Source organism: Nyctereutes procyonoides, unplaced genomic scaffold, assembly GCF_905146905.1.
Source record: "Nyctereutes procyonoides isolate TBG_1078 unplaced genomic scaffold, NYPRO_anot_genome, whole genome shotgun sequence".
In the NCBI taxonomy this organism is placed as follows: Eukaryota; Metazoa; Chordata; class Mammalia; order Carnivora; family Canidae; genus Nyctereutes; species Nyctereutes procyonoides.
This window is the reverse complement of record NW_026575146.1, coordinates 32,763,154-32,778,529: the sequence shown is the minus strand read 5'-3', so window position 1 is coordinate 32,778,529 and position 15,376 is coordinate 32,763,154. Positions and strand designations below refer to the sequence as shown.

The following is a 15,376-nucleotide window of genomic DNA, read 5'->3' as shown; positions in this document are numbered from 1 at the left end:
GTTTTTTTTTTTTTTTTTTTTGGCATTGTCTGTTCAGATGTGCTTACCACGTCCCCCCCCCCCATCCTGTTCTGCTTCAGTGTCAGAAGGAAATGAAGCCACAATGAGAACAAAAAGAGCTATCACACCTTTTGTCCCCTGCCTCCTCCTCCCTCCTCACAGTCCTCCCCACATCGAACTACTCCACCCCAGTTGGACTCAAGCGTGACATCCTCACCTGCCTGAAAGAGGAATGATAAGCCAGGACACCTGCCAACAAGTGACCCCCTGACGCCAGAAGCTTCTGTAAGTGCCAGGTCTGCGCAAGACCCAAGCCAGAGCAATGGCATTGTCCTTGGAAGAGTTCGTTCACTCCCTCGACCTCAGGACCCTGCCAAGAGTCCTAGAAGTCCAGTCAGGCATCTATTTTGAAGGTAAGCACCCTCCCATCTCTTGGCTGGCGAGAAAGTGCTTAGAAGGCTTGCACTCTTGGGATCTGGAGGGGGGAAATTTTAATAGAAAATATATGAGTTCCATGGGAAGAAAGGTCATCATCACCCAAGAGAGGAAGTAATTAACTGACGAAGGGCTACGATCCAAGAGTGCTCCCGAGAAGAAGGGAGATAGGATTCTGGGGTAGGTAGGGAAAAGGAATTGAGTGAAGGTTTTTGAGGGTTTTTTTGTAGGTCTTCAAACAGTCTATCATGAATGGTGGATTATTTGTCTCTTCTTTGAAATGAGTGATTACTCCAGGAGTGGAAAGTTACTATTCATGTTTATGTTTCCAAAAGATAAAAAAATAAAATTTAGTGATCTTTTTAAAGCAATTATTAAAAACACAATGCTTAGGAAGAAAAACTAACCAGCCTCTTAATCACTTCACAATATTGCTTATACCAATGTTTCTCTCACTTTTTCTGTAGTGGCCTAAATCCTAATTCCTTAAATAATGATGTTCTTATTTGAAGGTATAAAAATTAGTGTCTACCAATCACAAGATAATTTTTAAGAATCTATGTTGAAAAGTCAGAGTTCAATTAAGATTCTCGAATAATGAGTTAGTGTGTTTTGATGTGACTTACTATGTAAATTCAATAAGTAAAAGAATGGTAAAGCCTACAAAATATACCCTCGCATCTTTAAGGAGTGAGTTTGAATACACGCAAGACAAAGAGTTATTTTCTAGGAAAATACGTTTCTGGTCACAATAGTGGTAGAATTAGATCCAGAAGAACTACTGGGAAATTAAGTCAAAGAGCTGTTGGTAGGCAAATCTTTCCCATTCATAGACAAAGTAATGTTTTAGATATTATATTATGAAATAAAGATTGACAACTGTCACATCTAGTTCAGACACACACACACACACACACACACACACACACTCACCTGCTGTCATCATCAGCTTAATGCAGTTTTGTTTAATTCATTTGTAAATTATGTGAAATATTTTGAAATCTATACAATATTATGAAATCTATCTTTGTTCCTAAGCCAGCCCCAAATCATTTTTTATCTCATGGTTTGTGCTTTTGAAGCTTTGCATATGAAATTACAAACATATTTTTTATTACTGTATATAAACTTTACAGTTTTTTATTTCTCACTTAGTCTTTAACCCACTTGGAGGATGCTTCATGATGCAAGGTAGAGGGATCCAATTTTAGATTTTTCCATATAAAAAACCTGATTTCCCAGGACCATTTACTAAGCTAGTCATCCTTTCCCAATTGTTTTGTGTTGCTACTTTAAATCCTACTTTGTACTCACATCTGGACTAGTCTGTCTCTGAAATATTTCTCCTATTCCACTGCTCTATTTTTTTTTTTTTTTTTAGTTGTGCCCAAATCACCCTGTGAGTATAATGCTGGTTCTGGGCTAAATGTTAAAATATATTTCATGTATAGACCAGCCCCTTGTTTTTTACTCCTTTTTTCTAAATTGACTTAGCTATTCATAGACCTTTTAATCAGTTTTCAAAGAAATTAATTAGTTACTTAAGAAATCCTAGAAGAGGGATGCCTGGGTGGCTCAGCGGTTGAAGGTCTGCCTTAGGCTCAGGGCATAACCCCAGGGTCCTAGGATCGAGTCCCACATTGGGATCCCTGCATGGAACCTGCTTCTCCCTCTACCTGTGTCTCTGCCTCTCTCTCTCTGTGTATCTCATGCATAAATAAATAAAATCTCTTAAAAAAAGAAGAAATCCTACTAGATTTTGCATCAGATTGTAATGAGTTTATAGATTAACTTGAGAAGATCTGGCATTTTTATGTTGCCTTACAAAAGAACATAGCATGTCTTTCCACGTGTTCTGATCATCTTCATTCTTTAATACTTTACTACTATGTTATACTTCAATTAAGAGACAGGAGTGTACATCTTGATGAATTTTCACAAAATAAACACATTTATATGTCACAAGTTACAAAATAGAAAATTACAAATATTATTCTGAAAGTCCTAGTTTGTGCTCTTTCTCAGTTATTATCCACCAGCTTCCCCAAAAGTAACCATTATCCTGACTTTTGTCCATTTATGAACTTTATATAAATGAAAAATGGGGCAGCCCAGGTGGCTCAGCGGTTTAGTGCTGCCTTCGGCCCAGGGTGTGATCCTGGAGACCCAGGTTCGAGTCCCGTGTCGGGCTCCCTGCATGGAGCCTGCTTCTCCCCCTGCCTGTGTCTCTGCCTCTCTCTCTCATGAATAAATAAATAAAATCTTTAAAAAAAATGAAAAATGATAGTATGTATTCTTTTTGGGTTGGCATATATGTTCAACATTACCTTTGTAAAATTAATCCACGATGTTCTATATAGCTTATTCCTTTCAGTGTGTATAATAGTCTCTTGGTTAACTATATCACAATTTATTTATCCATCCTATTGCTAATGGGCATTTGGAATATATCCAGTTTGGAGCTGTTCCTAGTAACGTTGTCAGGAACATTCTTGTACGAGTATGTTCACACGTATATACACGTATGTTCACATTTCTGTGCATTTAGTTGGGTATATAAATAAGTGGAATTGCCATGTCATGTGGTACATGTATGTTCAGCCTTGATAGATAATGTTAAACAAGTTTTCAAAGTAGTTATACGAATTTGCATTCCCACCAGCAGTGTATGTATGGGAATCCCAATTGATCCATGTCTTTGGCAGTACTTGATGTTATCGGTCTTCATAATTGCAGTTATTCTGGTTGGAGTATAATGGTTTGCTCGTGGTTTTAGTTTGCATCTCCCTGGTGACTAATGGGGTTGGGCACCTTTTTTGTGTTTATTGGCCTTTTGGAAATGCTACTTTATTTATTTTTTAAGGATTTTATTTTTATGTAATCTCCAAACACAGCATGGGACTCAAACTCACAAATTCAATATCAGGAGTCACATGCTCTACTGACTGAGCCAGGCACCCCAGAAATGCTATTTTATGAAGAGATTGTTCATGTCTCTTGCTAATTTCTTTATTGGGTTTTATAAATTCTTATTATCGATTAGACTATATATATGTGTGTGTGTGTGTGTGTGTGTATAGTACTGATCTTTTGTCAGTTACTTATATTGCACATATCCTTTCTTCTAGACTGACATTTCATTTTTTAAATGGCAACTTTTGATGATGGAAGTTTTAAATTTTAGTGTTAGTGTAGTTAATTTATAACTATTTTCCTTTTTGTGGGTTGTCAAAGAGATTTTCTTTATCCTAAATTCTGAAGATATTCTTTTAACATCTACTCCATTGGTAGAGATCTGCAGTCTACCAGAATTGATTTTTTTTTTTTTTGAGATCAGGGTTTATTTTTTTCTTCTATGGAACCAATTGATGAAGTAACTTTGACTGAAAAACTACCTTTTTCCTACTGCCTTACTGCATTACATTAGTAATAGATAGTGTCCATACATGTGTGGGTCTCTTTCCATTCTATTCTGTCCATTCAACTAATTACTATCCTTACATTAATTTTACCTTCTTAATTAATACAGGTTTGGAACAATATATAATTTATATTACATATGATAATGATATGATAATGATGATGCTGCAAAAGCTGTGGTTCTAAAACTTGGTTGCACATGAAACACCTGGGAAATATAAAAAAATATTGATGCTGGGTCTCTCCTCAAAGATAAGGATTTAATTATGTAAGAGATAAGGTATCACCATCAGGTTTTGAAAAATCTCCCTGATGATTATAACATGCAGCCAAATTTGAGAATTATACTGTAGAATAAGTTCTTCCAATTTACTATTCTCCCTCAAGTTGGGCAGTTTGAATTTTCATAGACATTTTAGAATTAACTTATGAACTTTCATAAAAGTTCTTTTGGCATTTTGCTCTTGGTTTAGAGAGAATTAGCATCACTTTACATCAAGTCCTCTGATCCATAAATCTGAGATAGCTACCTAGTGATTATATAGATCTCTTCATTTTATGGCTTTCCTTGTGTGGCGTTCTTGTACTTCCTTTTTTCTTAATTTAATTTTTTTTCATTCCATTATAAATAGTACCTTTTGAAACTTTCATTTTCTTTGTTGTTTTTGTTGAATTCTAAAAATAATATCTTTAGATTATTTTGTATTTGTTATGTATGCATTCATGTGCTATATGAATATTGATGGATCTCATTTCTTCTTTCCAATTATTGTATTTTTTTCTTCAGTAAAAAAACTGACTAGTGCTTCTACTATAGTATTGAATAGGAGTAATGATAAAAGGCCTCCCTATCTCATTCACAACCAGAGAGATTTCAATAATTCATTTTGAAGTATGTTTGTTTTAAGTTAAAGAAATTTCTAACTTTCTAATAATAGCTTTTTTTAAAATCATGAATGTGTGTTTATCAATTATTCTTTCTGTGACTTTTGTGATGATTATATTTTTTCATATTGATTGATTTTTAAAATGCTGAATAAGCCTTTTCCCTATGGAATAGAACCAATTTGGGATCACTAAATATGGTTTACTAATTCTTATTCTTTTAAGAGTTTGTATCTCTCTTAGGGAATGAAATTGGCATACAATTTTTATTTCTTCTAATGTCCTAGCCATATTTTTGTACTGAGTTATGTTGAACTTAATATAACTTTATGGCTAGAGTCTTTTTCTTCTAAAGTCATATTCTTATAAAAATATGCAAATTTAGAGTTACTTCTCATTTAAATATTTAGTAGACTTCCAAATGAAACCATTCCAAGCTGGTATTTCTAACATAGAGATCTTTTTAATTATGACTTCAAATTTTTAAACAATAAGGTCTTCTTATCTATGAGCATCGTTTTTCTCTCATTAAAACAAAAACAGAAAACCTATCTTCTAGACTAGATTTTAGAGTTCAATAAAACGTCTCCTAGACTAGTTCCTAGAATGTACACATATACACGTATATGTATATATATATAGCTACAATTGTATTTCTTCTGTTTTCTCATTGGTTATCACTGAGGTAGAGGAATGCAAGTAAATATCAACAATGCTGATGAACTCTTACTAATTCTAATAGCTTACGTTTTTTATTTCATTGGTTTCCTATAACCAATAGATATTGATATTATTAGAAAGTTTCAAGAGTTGCATCTCTTTTCTACTATGTTTACAACTTTTTCTTCCCTATCTTTATAGTGTAGGCCTGGCCTCCAGTGCTATATAAGCAGTAATGGAAATCCTTGTCGAATTCCTAATCATAAAGGAAATGCATCAAAAATTCCTTTCAGTTCAGGGCGTGATTCCAGAGTTCTGGGATCCAGTCCCACATCAGGCTCCCTGCATGGAGCCCGCTTCTCCCTCTATCTATGTCTCTGCTTCTCTCTCTGTGTCTCTCGTGAATAAATAAATAAAATATTTTTAAAAAATTCTTTAAGTGTGATATTCTAAAATTGGTATTTAACCTCCACTAAATTAGGAAGGTTTTCATTCATTCCTTACTTTCTAGGTGTTTTCATAATAAATAGGTATTGAACTCAATTTTTCCCTCATTGATTAAGATAAGAATGTACTTTGATTTTTTTTTAGTCTATTAATGTACATTACCTTTAAAGAATTTTTGAGTTGAGGGGCACTTAAGTGTCTCAGTCAATTAAGTGTCCGACTCTTGGTTTTGACTCAGGTCATGAGCTCAGAGTTCTCGAAACGAGTCAGTCAGGGGTCTACTGGAAGATATTCTCTCTCTGCCCCTGCCCTGTCACTTGCACACTCCTACATCTGCACTCTCTCTCTCTCTAAAAACTAAATATATAAATCTTTTTTAAAAAAGAATTTTTGAGTTGAAGAATCCTTTCATTTTATATATACATTTTCAAAATACAGTGTAGAAGTTTGATAATGTATTTAAGATTTTTGCATTTAATAATATTTGGTGGGTTTTTTTTAAAGATTTATTTATTCATGAGAGACAGAGAGGCAGAGACACAGACAGAGGGAGAAGCAGGATCCCTGCAGGGAGCCTGATGCGGGAGTCGATTCCAAGACCCCAGGATCATGACCTGAGCCAAAGGCAGACATCCAACCACTGAGCCACCCAGGAGCCCCTCATATTTGAAATGAGCCAATAAATTCATCTGTTTTCGATTTGAGGCAACACTAGCTTCCTAAAACTAGCTATAGAGATTTTTATTGTTTTCTATTTTCTGGGTAATTTGCAAAAAAAAAAAAAAAGATTTAAATTCTTCCTTAAAATTTAGACGAATTCTCCTATAAGAACTACTGACTGACCACAGAATTTTTTGGGAGGAAAATCAGAATTTGATTTTGTTAATATGCCCTCCTTTTTTGCTTTTTTCATTGATTCCTGACTTGATTTTCATTATTTTCTTTCATTTTTTCTGTTTGTTCCCTTGCTTATTATGTCTAGTATCCTAGATTGAATCAGTAGTCATTTTAGAACATTTCTTGATTCTCTTGATTATACTTTAAAACTGTAATTTTTCTTCTAAGTACTTCTTTAAATGTTTCTAGTGATTTTTGTCAGGTAGTGTTCTATTATGAGGTTCACAGTACAGTTTATTCCTTTTCAATCTAATGACTATTTTATCTATTTACTGATACTATGGGATTTTATTTAGGTATTCTTTTGCTTTTAATTAGTAATTTTATTGTATGTTGTTAGAAAGCAATAGTCTGTATTATGTTGGGGGTTTTTTGGAATTGATGAAGGCTTCCGTTACTTTATTGTATGAAATATATCCTACTTTGGAAGTATTTCACATGTGCTCAACGAAAGCATATGTTTTGTTGTTTGGTATAACATTGCTCCATATATACCAAGTAGCTTGAGTTTTTAATTGTTTTGTCCCAATCTCGCTCTCACTGCTTATTTTTCATCTGCTTTACCTATCATTTGCTGAGAGGATTATATAAAAGAAATCCTTCAACAGTTGTTCGCTTATCTAGTTTATTCCTCATTTCTGTCTTTTGTTTTTGGAACTATCTTTTTCTAAGCATATACTTTGAATATTTTCGTGTCTTTTGTTTTTAGTGCAAGGAAATATATTCTTTTTTTTTAAAACATTCTTTATCTTCTTTTTGCTTCTGCAAATAGTATAGAAAGTAGAACCAGATTTTGCCCATCTTGTGGTCATTCCATGAGAGGAGATTTGGGGGGAAGGAAGGTTTGAGGGAAGTTGAGAAAGGCTGACATGAAGTTCACTCTTACTGGTTTGAATGCTCCCAACTTAACACAGGAATAATAGGCAGGATGATACTCTAATAACATGTTGCTCAAGAACTTATAAATGGCCTTACTGATATGAAACATAAAACTGTGGATTAAAGCTCAAGATTGTGCCTCCTAGCTGTTAAAAATGAGAGATGATTTCATGGTCAACTTACAGCATTTGACATTTGCTATGTCCCTCTCTGAAGAAAAGTAGGCTTCATCAGAACCCTGGAGATTTATATGTAGATTAATTAAGCTGTTGTATGTAAAATATTTAGCAAAATGACTGGCCTGTAGAAATCTTATAGGAAATCCTAACCATTATTATGATTACAATAATGTTGGTATATAATGAGGAACACTGATCAACAATTTCTAAAAAAATAAAATAAAACTAATTTGAATTCCACTATTGTTACATGTACATTCATAAATTAAATATGGAGAAAAAAAGCATTAAAAGTTAAAACATTAGCAATAAAAACACTCAGAGAAACCGTAGGAGAATATATTTAACTAGGGGTTTTTAAAAAATGAAAAATTGAACTTGTAGAGTAGAAAACTTTCTTATTAAAAAATATGTAAATGTACATAAAATCATTAATAACAATAAATATAAAAGAATAAAAATTTTAAAATGGGAGAAATATATAAAAGATAATTCACATGCTAGAAATCATATAAACATTTTGAATTTATTAATTTATTATTATAAATTATATAATAATATAAATATATTATTTATTTATTTATTTATAAATGCAAATAAGTAATAAATCATTCTTAATCCTCCTGGAACACAGATATTAAAAAGATTCACAAAACCTGTAGTCATGAATGTACAGAAATGAGAGAAGGCATGATCAGTGGGTATGTAAACCATTATAGACTTTCTAGGAATCAGTTGAGCAATATGCATCAACATATAATGTGAATTATAGTGGGGAAAAACACAAAGCCCCTATCCTATTGGAGTCTCTATTCCAGTGAATGGGACAAATGACAAACAAATGCAAGATTTAAAATATATACAAGGGCATGAAAGACTAAGTAGATAGAAAGTAAACTGAGGGGGACAGAAGGGATGATTTTTTTTTTTTGGTAGAGTGATTAAGGCAGGTATCTCTGATGAGATGAAATTTGAGCAGGGACCAGAGTAAACTGAGGAAATGAGCCCTTGCGCATATCTGGGAGAACATTTCTGCAGAGACTGAGCACATGTAAACCACATAACGGCTTTCTTCATCTAATTGAGAAACTCCGAGGAAGCCAGTGAAAATGAAGCAGAGCAACGAGGGGAGGATGCTGGGAGATGTAGCTGAGGACGTGGGGAGGCACCGGTTTGCAGGCTCTGAAGGCCCTGGCTATCCCTAACCTTCTGCAGGGTGAGGAAGCGGGGGGGGGGGGGGGGGGGGCTGTATATAAGGTGGTCAGGGAAGGCCACTCTACACAGCTGATTAGGAGCAGAGGCTCGGTGTTGAGAAGCAATTAGCCAAGAACAGATCTGGGATATGAGGGTTCCAGACAGAGTGAAAAGCTCGTGTAAACATCTAGAGACCAAAAAGAGCTTGATCTGTCTGAGGAAGAGAAAATTATTCCTGTCACCCCCAACATATAGAAGAAAGCAGAAAGGAAAGTGATAAGAGAAGATAGATGTGCATTCGACAGAGTGGTTGTGGAGACCAGGGGAAGGGACCTTCCGTGCTGGATACAGCAGTTCTGTATTGGTCACGTGAAATAGAAATATCTGGTATTTATCCAAGCAGCAATTTCAAGTAGAGAATTGAAAAACCAGTTTTGACTGCAGAGGGAGCTCACGGCTGGAATGCCCCATCTGTGACCTAATAGATCAGGACTTTATTTGATCATAAACTTCATCAGTTAAAAAAAAATGAGCACGTATCCTTATTATATGTATTTCTTTATTGCTATTGATGGCCATTCCAAAACACACACAGTAATAAAAATTGTAAGAGAATAAAGTGAGGATCCAATTGACAATATGCAGTATATATCATACATAGAGCAGATTTTCCTTCAGGTTGGCGGCTATCAATCTATATGTGAAATAATCTTCATAAATCTGATTTTGGCAGTTTCTTTAGATAGCAACTGTATGAAGCTGATGACAGGTTTGTACTAGGAATAGATGTGTCACTCTGCCATTTTCTTCTTGGTAGGCTCTGCAGTCTTCAATTCTCAAGTGTCTTTGTGAGCATCTTGCAAAGTTATTGTCTATTTTGTGAGAGCATCGTTAAAATCAGATTATAACAATTCTTAAATCAACTTAACTTGATGCATATAAAATTCATTGTATGGAAGTAATGCAAGGAAATGAATGATTAGGACAATTTTTTAAAAAATTTAATTCCAGTATAGTTAACATACAATGTTATATTAGTTTCAGGTGTACCATATAGTGATTCAACAGTTTCCTATATTACTCAGTGTTCATCAAGATAAGTGTGCTCTTAATCCCCATCACCTATTTCACCCATCCCCCCACCCACCTCACTTCTGATAACCATCAGTTTTGTTCTCTAGAGTTGAGTCTGTTTTTTGGTTTGTCTCTCTGTCTCTCTTTTTTTTTCTCTTTGTTCATTTGTTCTATTTCTTAAATTCCACATGTGAGTGAAATCATACGGTATTTGCCTTCCTCTGATTGACTTATTTCACTTAGTGTTATACTCTCTAGATCCATCCACGTTGTTGCAAATGGCAAGATTGCATTCTTGAAATCTGAATAGTATCCCATTGTATATATACCACATCTTGTTTAAAAGTTATCTAGCTAAATTTGGGGGATCAGATGAAAGGAGGAACCCTGCTCTTCCACCATTTTGCCTCTCTCTACCATATTCATCTATTGATGGACACTTGGGCTGTTTCCATAGCTTGGCCATTGTAAATAATGCTGCTTTAAACATAGGGCTGCATATATAACCCTTCAAGTAAGTGTTTTTGTATTCTTTAGCTTAATACCCAGTAGTGCAATTACTGGATTATAGGGTAGTTCTATTTTTAACTTTTTGAGGACCCTCCACACTGTTTTCCACCATGGCTGCACCAGTTTGCATTCTCACCAAAGGTGAACAAAGATTCTTTTTTCTTGATTAGGACAATTCTTTTAGCGCTCATTTTTTGGAATTTCCAATCTGATTCAGTATAATGTAGACTATGCCATATGACCCTCTGATGTAGGAATAAATTAGGATTTCTTAATAGTAATTATTAGTAAGTTTGAAATTAAATATTACAGGGATGCCTGGCTGGCTCAAGTGGAAAAGCATGCAACTCATGGTCTCAAGTTGCGAGTTCGAGCTCCATGTTGGCTATAGAGATTACTTAAATAAATAAAACTTGAAAAAAACTAAAATTAAATTTCAGAAAACATTTACATTAACTAGTAGTAGAGCTTAATTTTCTTATTTTATGTAGAAATGAACATGAATTGAAGCTCATATTTTCTTCTCTTATCTCACATCTGATAATACTTTATGGAACATGTAGCCGACTTTAGAGATCTGTGTTAGGAGATAACATAATTACCATCACAAATCCCAGATTAAAGCAGTAGGTAAGCCAGTTCGTGAATAATTATAATTGTAGATAACTTGACCTGTGTCATCATATCATGTTCAATTCTTTGAAAGAATAGTTTATCACCAAGGAACAAATTTGAAAAATAAAAAAAAAACTAGTGTTCATTTATTCTCATTTTCCCTTTGGAGTACCGCATAGGATTGCAATTCCTGATTTTTGTAGCCAACAGGCCTTTTGTTAGCCAATGGAATGAGAATAGAAGTAATGTGTATCATTTGGAGGGAAGCGTTTTACGAACCAGTTCATGATTTAACACATTTTATCATGGTAGATCATGTCAACATGGAGCCTTGGACATTTTAGGTTCCTAAATGACTGCAATTATTAGATAACTTGCCTTCCTCCAACTGTAGTGGACAAGTAGTGTAATAAGAAATATACCTTTATTGTTTAAATCTCTAAGACTTTGAGACTATTTGTCATATGAGCATAACCTTGACTTTCCTGATCGATACAGGTTATGTTTATTATGATTAGAACTGTACTTATTATCAGTTAAAATAATTAGACATAGATACATACACTGGAGAGTCCTGTAATGCCAGGAAGGTTACTTGGTAATAATGCTACTGCATGTTCATGGGAAAGTGAATTCACTGCTCTGTGGTCAGGAAACATTACCTGTTGCTTCTTTAACTACTCTCCATATTGCTAACATTACCATTTATCACCGTTCGCTTCACATATGTAACCATTTTGACTTAAAAGTTTGGCAAAACAGAAGGTTTGTTTGCATTATGATCATGTTCTAGTGAACTGGATTTTGAAACACTTCTTTTTCTGCTTTACAGAAATAGTGCACACACGTGGCTAGCGAATTGGAAAATGCAGAAACTCAAAATTATCAATGACTTCATCAAACAGAGAAATACTATTAATATTTTGATGTATTCTCTTCTATTTTTTATGAAATTCTGAGTTAACTTTTTAAAAAGAGAAAAATTGATGCCAAGATTCCTTTCCCTATATTTTGTTCCCCACCACCCCCTCAAGCTCCTACCCCCTTGGTTCAAGCCACCATAACTTATTGACAGGATTATCAAAATATACACCTAATTGGCCTCCATGTTTCTACTCTTTCATACCTAAAATTTATTGTCAGCATAACATCCAGAGTCACCCTTTGAAGTCATACATCTGATTATGCCACTCTGTTAAAAAGCTTCCGGTGGCTCTCCATTTTTCCTTAAAATAAAAACTTTACAGTGGGTAACAAGGCCCTGTATTTGTTTATCCTTGCTCTCATTATTTAACTGAGTTCTTTGTTTACCAGTCTTCTCCTTCCAGCCATATCAGCTTCTTCACTATTCCTCAAACTTGAGGGTATGCTCCTGATATAGAGCTTTGCTCATGCTCTTCCCGTGGGCTGGCAAGTTCTTCTACCAGAAGTAATCTCAGAGTAAACTCCTTTATCTGTGAGACTTACCCTGCTCACCCTATATGATACTGCAAATTTTCTACCTTCCTCCCCTATACTCCCTATCCTTCTTATGTTTTTCATTTTATTTGTAGCAAAACACCTATCTCCTTCTTACGTTCCTATGTAAGTTATTTGTTTGTTTTTCTGTCTTTTTCTACGAGGTTTTTCTCACAGTTTATTTGAGGTATAATATTCTAAACTGTAAAATTCACCCATTGTAAGTGTACAATTAAATGATTTTTGGTAACATAGAGTTGTGCAGCCACCACCGATGGTAGGCCATTTCCATCTCCTCAAAGAAGTCTCTTTGCCAATAACTGTCACTTGCATTTCCAGCCCCAGGCAACCATTGATCTGCTTTGTGTCTATAAATTTGCCCTTCCTTGACATTTCGTATAAAATAAATCATATAATATACAGTCTTTTGCATCTGGCTCTTTTTACTTAGCATAATGTTTTTGAGATTCATCCATGTTGTAGCAGTGTAGGTATTTTGCTCCTTTTTATTGCTAAATAGTATTTTATTGTGTGGATATACTACCTTTGTTGATCCAACACCAGTTAAAGGACACTTGTATTATTCCCTTCTGGGGATATTATAAATAATGTATCATTTTACATTTGCATTTAGAATGTGTTATGATTTTAGTTTCTCCAAATCCTTACTGAAACTTGGTATAGTCTTTTACATTATGCTCAATAGTATCTCATTGCATGTTTAATTTGAGTTTTCCTATGACAAATGGTGTTGAACATTTTTTCCTGTGCTTAATAGCAACTTGTCCTTCTCTAAAAATGAAATATCTCTTCAAATTGTTTGCCCATCTTTGTTTGTCTTCTTGTTACTGAGTTATAAAAATTATTTCTGTATTCTGATATACAATTGCAAATATTTTCTTTCCTTCTGTGGTTTGTCTTTCCATTTTCTTAATATTATCTTTTGAAGCAAAAAGATTTTAAATGTTGATGGAGTCTAATTTATCAATTTTTTTTCTTTAAGGCTCCTGCTTTTATTCTCATGTTACTAACCCAAGATCACAAAAGTTTCTTCCTGTGCTTTGTGTTGGGGGAGTTCCCCAGATAACCCCTGGCTCTGATGATTTTTTAGAAATACAGAGCGCGGTAAAGCTGTTATACTCAGAGTTGTGGCAGATTACAGGGAAGGGATACAGATTAAAGTCAGCAAAGGAAAAGGCTTGTAGGGCACCAGTTGTCCTCTACTAGTGGAGATAATATGGAGTATACTTAATTCTCTTAGCACTAATATGTCACAAGGCAAAGTATTTGTAACTTAGGGAAATTCATCTGTGCCTTTGTGTCTTGGGTTCTTACTGGAGCAGTAACACAGGCATGGAGTATTTGTGTAACTGACTCTTAGCGACTGAGTCTCCAGCCTCTCCAGAGGTCAAGTGATACAGTCTAATCCAGGACTCATGTGAATAAAAACAGGCATTCACCATAAAATCACATTGTTATCATACACTATCTGGTCTAGTCCAAGAACCCAGATATACAGAAATACTGTTTTCTAGCAAGGCATTCCAAGGAGTTAGGTGTTAGCTCTTAGAAGTCTGTCAAAGAGCTAGTCCTTTCTTCAGAATGTGAGGGTTTGATCATTCCAACACTTTACTGCATAGTTTTAGAATAATTTTATCTCTTATCTTTACATCTAAAATCTAGTTGAGTTAGCCAGAATTTTTTAAGGCCTTAAATTCAAGTTACAGAAGAACCATCTCACTTTCTTCACAGTTACAAAGCATGCTGAGAACAACTCAGGTCAAAGGCTCTCTAGTTGAGAGAGGTGACGAGTTATTCAAACGGATATCTGGATGAATGGCTTTCCAATTTGAGGGAACATTTTTAGCCAAATGTTATGGCAAGGATACGTATTTCAGGAAAAGTGAGAAACCAGTGAGACTGGAAGGAAGGGGGGAGTGATCAGAAATTATATCAGAGAGGAAATTGTGGAGAACCATATAAGGGCCTTTTGGACATTGCAAAAGTTTTACTCTTAAAAGGACTGGGAACGTGGAGATACCGATCTAAATTAGCAAAAAAACAACTAAAACAATGCTAGGATTCTCCTCTTTACAATGAATTTAGACACCATCACTCATTTTTTTCACTGTTTATCAAGAAGGAAAATGCTGATGAAACCACGCATTTGCAGAAGCCAGAGCATAGTTTTGCTTCAATGAGTCCATAAATATAATGCTCAAAAGTGTTTTTTAGACCAAATCTAAAATACTGTGAAGATGTGTTTCCCCTTTGGGAGGTAAAAATTTTAAGTACCATGTTTTGAGTATATTAAATATTATATTCTTTCTCCTTCCAAAATGTGTTGAAATCATGGAAATTATTCCTTAAAAGTACGTATTTATCTCCCTTCATTTCTTCCTCTGTTCTTTTTTCTTTTCTTCCTTTATAAATGAATACAGTCTGGTTCTTGTCCTTGAGAATGCCATAGGTCAGTAAAAGGATATTGATTTTTTAAAATCAGTATTTATGAAGCAATGCAAAAGGTGCTCTACTAGACAAGAACTATTTTGAAAACACTGGGGAGAGCAGAGCTTACTACCCAAGAAGTCAGAGAAAGCTTGACAAGAGGTTGTGGTATTTTTTGCTGGGGCCTGCAGCCTGTATGGAAGATAATCAGATAAATAAGAAGTTCTCAAAATCAGAGAAAAGTGTTTAGAATGTGTACAAGTCTGAAGATTCAA

General features: G+C 34.6%; 1 protein-coding gene across 1 annotated transcript in view; it reads left to right on the top strand.

Annotated features, from left to right (window-relative positions):
• Positions 1-322: 322 nt before the first annotated feature.
• The window catches only part of THEMIS (thymocyte selection associated), a 161,691-nt gene continuing 146,637 nt past the window's right edge, over positions 323-15,376 (top strand). Inside the window, exon 1 of the mRNA XM_055310142.1 lies at positions 323-413. Within this exon, the coding sequence (XP_055166117.1) occupies positions 323-413 (91 nt within the window). The remainder of the gene's footprint in view (positions 414-15,376) is intronic.